The 6,091-nt window shown below is 28.7% G+C and overlaps 1 protein-coding gene across 2 annotated transcripts; it reads left to right on the top strand.

The window, feature by feature from the left end:
* The first annotated feature begins 3,410 nt into the window (after positions 1–3,410).
* Positions 3,411–4,431, top strand: LOC131806346 (uncharacterized). 2 transcript variants are annotated; one of them, XM_059130360.1, is made up of 5 exons: positions 3,411–3,521; positions 3,611–3,804; positions 3,878–3,957; positions 4,043–4,209; positions 4,294–4,431. In XM_059130360.1, the coding sequence occupies exons 1-5, from the start codon at positions 3,474–3,476 to the stop codon at positions 4,357–4,359; spliced, it is 555 nt and encodes a 184-aa protein (XP_058986343.1). In that variant the 5' UTR covers positions 3,411–3,473; the 3' UTR covers positions 4,360–4,431. The 2 variants fall into 2 exon arrangements, with proteins under 2 accessions (XP_058986343.1, XP_058986344.1); XM_059130361.1 differs by having other exon boundaries at positions 3,463–3,521; positions 3,608–3,804.
* Positions 4,432–6,091: the final 1,660 nt, after the last annotated feature.

Genomic DNA, 6,091 nt, shown 5'->3' with positions numbered 1-6,091 from the left:
TTTCATCGATAATCGATAGAAAAATTTTCTATAGAAAATCTTTCATCGATAACCGATAAAAAATTTTCTATAGAAAATCTTTCATCGATAATCGATAGAAAAAATTTTCTATAGAAAATCTTTTATCGATAATCGATAGAAAAAATTTTCTATAGAAAATCTTTCATCGATAATCGATAGAAAAAATTTTCTATAGAAAATCTTTCATCGATAATCGATAGAAAAAATTTTCTATAGAAAATCTTTCATCGATAATCGATAGAAAAAATTTTCTATAGAAAATCTTTCATCGATAATCGATAGAAAAAATTTTCTATAGAAAATCTTTCATCGATAATCGATAGAAAAAATTTTCTATAGAAATCTTTCATCGATAATCGATAGAAAAATTTTCTATAGAAAATCTTTCATCGATAATCGATAGAAAAATTTTCTATAGAAAATCTTTCATCGATAATCGATAGAAAAAATTTTCTATAGAAAATCTTTTATCGATAATCGATAGAAAAATTTTCTATAGAAAATCTTTTATCGATAATCGATAGAAAAAATTTTCTATAGAAAATCTTTTATCGATAATCGATAGAAAAAATTTTCTATAGAAATCTTTTATCGATAATCGATAGAAAAAATTTTCTATAGAAAATCTTTTATCGATAATCGATAGAAAAAATTTTCTATAGAAAATCTTTCATCGATAATCGATAGAAAAAATTTTCTATAGAAAATCTTTCATCGATAATCGATAGAAAAAATTTTCTATAGAAAATCTTTTATCGATAATCGATAGAAAAAATTTTCTATAGAAAATCTTTCATCGATAATCGATAGAAAAAATTTTCTATAGAAAATCTTTTATCGATAATCGATAGAAAAAATTTTCTATAGAAAATCTTTCATCGATAATCGATAGAAAAAATTTTCTATAGAAAATCTTTCATCGATAATCGATAGAAAAAATTTTCTATAGAAAATCTTTCATCGATAATCGATAGAAAAAATTTTCTATAGAAAATCTTTCATCGATAATCGATAGAAAAAATTTTCTATAGAAAATCTTTCATCGATAATCGATAGAAAAAATTTTTTATAGAAAATCTTTTATCGATAATCGATAGAAAAAATTTTCTATAGAAAATCTCTCATCGATAATCGATAGAAAAAATTTTCTATAGAAAATCTTTCATCGATAATCGATAGAAAAAATTTTCTATAGAAAATCTTTTATCGACGATCGATGAAAAACATTTTCTATAAAAAATGAACGATGAAAAACATTTTCTATAGAAAATCTTTTATCGATGATCGATGAAAAACATTTTCTATAGAAAATCTTTTATCGATGATCGATGAAAAACATTTTCTATAGAAAATCTTTTATCGATGATCGATGAAAAACATTTTCTATAGAAAATCTTTTATCGATGATCGATGAAAAACATTTTCTATAGAAATCTTTTATCGATGATCGATGAAAAACATTTTCTATAGAAAATCTTTTATCGATGATCGATGAAAAACATTTTCTATAGAAAATCTTTTATCGATGATCGATGAAAAACATTTTCTATAGAAAATCTTTTATCGATGATCGATGAAAAACATTTTCTATAGAAAATCTTTTATCGATGATCGATGAAAAACATTTTCTATAGAAAATCTTTTATCGATGATCGATGAAAAACATTTTCTATAGAAATCTTTTATCGATGATCGATGAAAAACATTTTCTATAGAAAATCTTTTATCGATGATCGATGAAAAACATTTTCTATAGAAAATCTTTTATCGATGATCGATGAAAAAATTTTCTATAGAAAATCTTTTATCGATGATCGATGAAAAACATTTTCTATAGAAAATCTTTTATCGATGATCGATGAAAAACATTTTCTATAGAAAATCTTTTATCGATGATCGATGATGAATAGACAAAAAAATAGAAAAATTTTTATCGATAACCGATAAAAAAATTTTCTGTAGAAAAATCTTTTATCGATAACCGATAAAAAATTTTCTATGGAAAATTTTTATCGATAATCGATAAAAGTTTTTTCTATAGAAAAAACATCGATAAAAGTTTTTTCTATAGAAAAAACATTTATCGATAATCGATTAAAGTTTTTTCTATAAAAAAAACATTTATCGATAACCGATAAAATGTTTTTCTATAGAAAATCTTTTATCGATAACCGATAAAATTTTTTTCTATAGAAAATCTTTTATCGATAACCGATAAAATTTTTTTCTATAGAAAAATTTTTTATCGATAACCGATAACATTTTTTCTATAGAAAAACTTTTATCGATAACCGATAACATTTTTTCTATAGAAAAAACTTTTATCGGTTACAGATAAAAGTTTTTTCTATTGAAAAAAAAATTTATCGGTTATCGATTAAAGTTTTTTCTTTAGAAAAACATTTATCGGTTATCGATTAAAGTTTTTTCTTTAGAAAAACATTTATCGGTTATCGATTAAAGTTTTTTCTTTAGAAAAAAATTTATCGGTTATCGATCAAAGTTTTTTCCTTAGAAAAAATTTATCGGTTATCGATAAAAGTTGTTTCTATAGGAAAAAATATTTATCAGTTATCGATAAAAGTTTTTTCTATAGAAAATCTTCTAGCGACAATCGATAAAAATTTTTTCTATAGAAAATCTTTTATCGACAATCGATAAATTTTTTTCTATAGAAAATCTTTTATCGATAATCGATAGAAAATTTGCTATAGAAAATCTTTTATCGACAATCGATTAACAAAATTTCTATAGAAAATCTTTTTCTATAGAAAATCTTTTATCGATAACATTTTTTTCTATAGAAATTTTTATCGATAATCGATAATTTTTTTTCTTTGTAATTTTTTATTTTGTAGTAGTTTTTGTTTTTATTTTTGTAGTAGTTGTTGTTTTTATTTTTGTTGACTCATTGCATTTGGTTGTTGTTGCACTTTTGAGTTTTTCCTCTACTCCGCAATGAGCGTTCACATCTAAAGGAAGTCATGGAGATTAACATACCTGAGATATGCCGCCCATTTTAATTGTGTGAATTATTTTTGTTATTATTGTTGTGGCTGCCTTTGTTGTTATTATTGTTGTTGTATTCTAGCATTTCTGGTTAGTGACGAAAAATCTGAATGACTGATTACGTCGAACAATTGTGGGAACATCGACAAATTAACTTAGCTCACCTGTGTCATTTTTTTGCATATTTTGGAAAATAGTAAGATCGCGGTCAGGGTTGCCAGTATTGGCAAAAAATTTTGAAAGTATTTTTGGAGTAATTTTTAAAAATTCCTCTGAACTAGGAATATTCAGGGTTTGCATTTCCCAGTTTTGGGAACTTAGGATATATGCCTAAGGTCACTATATCATCTGGAAAATACATTGGCAACCCTATTTATGTATTTCGATGTAAATGTTAATATTTTGTTAGAACTTTATGCGATTAGTAGTATTTACACTTTAAAATGAGTCGGTCGTCGGCGGTAAGCGTGACTTTGAAGATTCTACAGTTGGTAAGAAGCCAGAGGGAAAGAGAGGGAGGCAGAAGAGGATAGCAGCTAAGGCAAAAACAATTCTTATCTCGTCCCTTCTTTTTAAGTAGATCACCTGTGTTGCTGCTTTGATTTATAAAAAGCTCACCGACAATCGGGCCCGCATGACCCTGAGGATCAATCAGAAGAGTCTCAACGAATGGAAGCTATTGGAAAATGTGAACTGGTCACAGGAGGGCAGTGATTTCAGCATCTTCACATATGCGGGATACACCTTTATAATTGCCGTTTGCTTACTGGAAAGGTAGCTAGCTGACCAAGGTGTGGCCGAGGCAAATCGATATGAATAATCCGACAAATTTCATTTTCATTTCCAGATTCATTAACTATCGCAAAATTCCCAGCACCACAGACACACTATTCCTAAGGTTTGGCATGATCATATTTTGTCTTCAAGGTGAGTTGCTGGGGGAAATCGGAAAAATTTTCAGCCCTCAAAAAAATAAAAGTGTGGGAAATAATTTCGGTTTCCATAATTGTAGGTATTATGGTATTCTACACCGTGGAATATGTCCATGAGAATATACAGCTGAATGCCTTGGTATTGGGAGGCTTAAGTTTTCTGGTGGCCATTCTATTCTTCTTGGAAGACTGCTGCACCACCAGGAGCCTGAGAACGGATAATAAGTTCATGCAAACCGAAACTTTGGTAGGTAATTAGAGGGACTGGAGTTTTCGGGCATAGATGAGACGAAGATGATGATGATTTTGATGATGTCCTTCATTCTTTTAGAAACCCATCTCTTCCATACCCATTAAAGTCAGCGAGGATGATGATGTGCTGCATACGTATGTTTGAAGAGACTGGAATTTTTTTGTTTGTAATTTTTAATAGTTTCTTTGTAATAAATAAAATCAAAAAATATCTGAAAACCAAAATTATTTAAATAAAAAATAAATTTTAAAAATCCTCGACTTGGGGACTTTAAATATCCTTGAAAAACTGTTGAAAAATCCACGCCTTGGTGACTTTAAATATCCTTGAAAAACTCTTGAAAAATCCACTCCTTGGTGACTTTAAATATCCTTGAAAAACTGTTGAAAAATCCACGCCTTGGTGACTTTAAATATCCTTGAGAAATTCATGAAAAAATCCACGCCTTTGGGACTTTAAATATCCTTGAAAAATTCTTGAAAAATCCACGCCTTGGTGACTTTAAATATCCTTCAAAAACTGTTGAAAAATTCACGCCTTGGTGACTTTAAATATCCTTGAAAAATTCTTGAAAAAATCCACGCCTTTGGGACTTTAAATATCATTGAAAAAATCTTGAAAAATCCACGCCTTGGAAACTTTAAATATCCTTGAAAAATTCTTGAAAAAATCCACGCCTTGGTGACTTTAAATATCCTTGAAAACTTCTTGAAAAAATCCACGCCTGGAAGGCTAGAAATATCCTTGAAAAATTCTTTAAAAACTGCACGCCTGGAAGGCTAGAAATATCCTTGAAAATTTCTTTAAAAAATCCACGTGTTAGGGCCTTTAAATATCCTTGAAAATTTCTTTAAAAAATCCACGTGTTAGGGCCTTTAAATATCCTTGAAAATTTCTTTAAAAAATCCACGTGTTAGGGCCTTTAAATATCCTTGAAAATTTCTTTAAAAAATCCACGTGTTAGGGCCTTTAAATATCCTTGAAAATTTCTTTAAAATATTCACGTGTTAGGACCTTTAAGTATCCTTGAAAAAAATCTTGAAAAAATCCACGCGTTGGGCCTTTAAATATCCTTGAAAATTTTTTAAAAAACTCCACGCCTTGGGGTCTTTAAATATCCTTGAAAATTTCTTTAAAAAACTCCACGCCTTGGGGCCTTTAAATACCCTTGAAAATTTCTTTAAAAAATCCGCGCGTTAGACCTTTAAATATCCTTCAAAATTTCTTAAAAAAATCCACGTGCTGGGGCCTTTAAATGTCCTTGAGAATTTCTTTAAAAAATCCACGCCTGAAGGCCTTTAAATATCCTTGAAATTTTTTTTAAAAAATCCACGCCTTAGGGACTTTAAATATCCTTAAAAATTGTTTTAAAAAATCCACGTGTTAGGGCCTTTAAATATCCTTGAAAAATTGTTTAAAAACTCCATGCCTAAGCGGCTTTAAATATCCTTGAATTTTTTTTTAAAAAATCCATGCCTAAGGGGTTTTAAATATCCTTGAAAATTTCTTTAAAAAATCCACGTGTTAGGGCCTTTAAATATCCTTGAAAATTGTTTTAAAGAATCCTCGCCTGGAGGCCTTTAAATATCCTTGAAAATTGTTTTAAAGAATCCTCGCCTGGAGGCCTTTAAATATCCTCGAAAAATTCTTTAAAAAATCCACGCCATAAGGCCTTTAAATGTCCTCGCAAAATTCTTTAAAAAAAATCCACGCCTTAAAGCCTTTAAATATCCTTGAAAATTTCTTTAAAAAATCCACGTGTTAGGGCCTTTAAATTTCCTCCTCCACCTTTGTGTATCACTTCCCAAATCCAATTTCTGATTTAACTGGCCTTAAAGTATCTTTCGTCCCCCCAATTCCCCCTCCATAATCCACT

The sequence above is a fragment of the Musca domestica genome, unplaced genomic scaffold (genome assembly GCF_030504385.1).
Source record: "Musca domestica strain aabys unplaced genomic scaffold, Musca_domestica.polishedcontigs.V.1.1 73, whole genome shotgun sequence".
Taxonomy (NCBI): domain Eukaryota; kingdom Metazoa; phylum Arthropoda; class Insecta; order Diptera; family Muscidae; genus Musca; species Musca domestica.
This window is presented reverse-complemented; position numbering and strand designations above follow the sequence as displayed.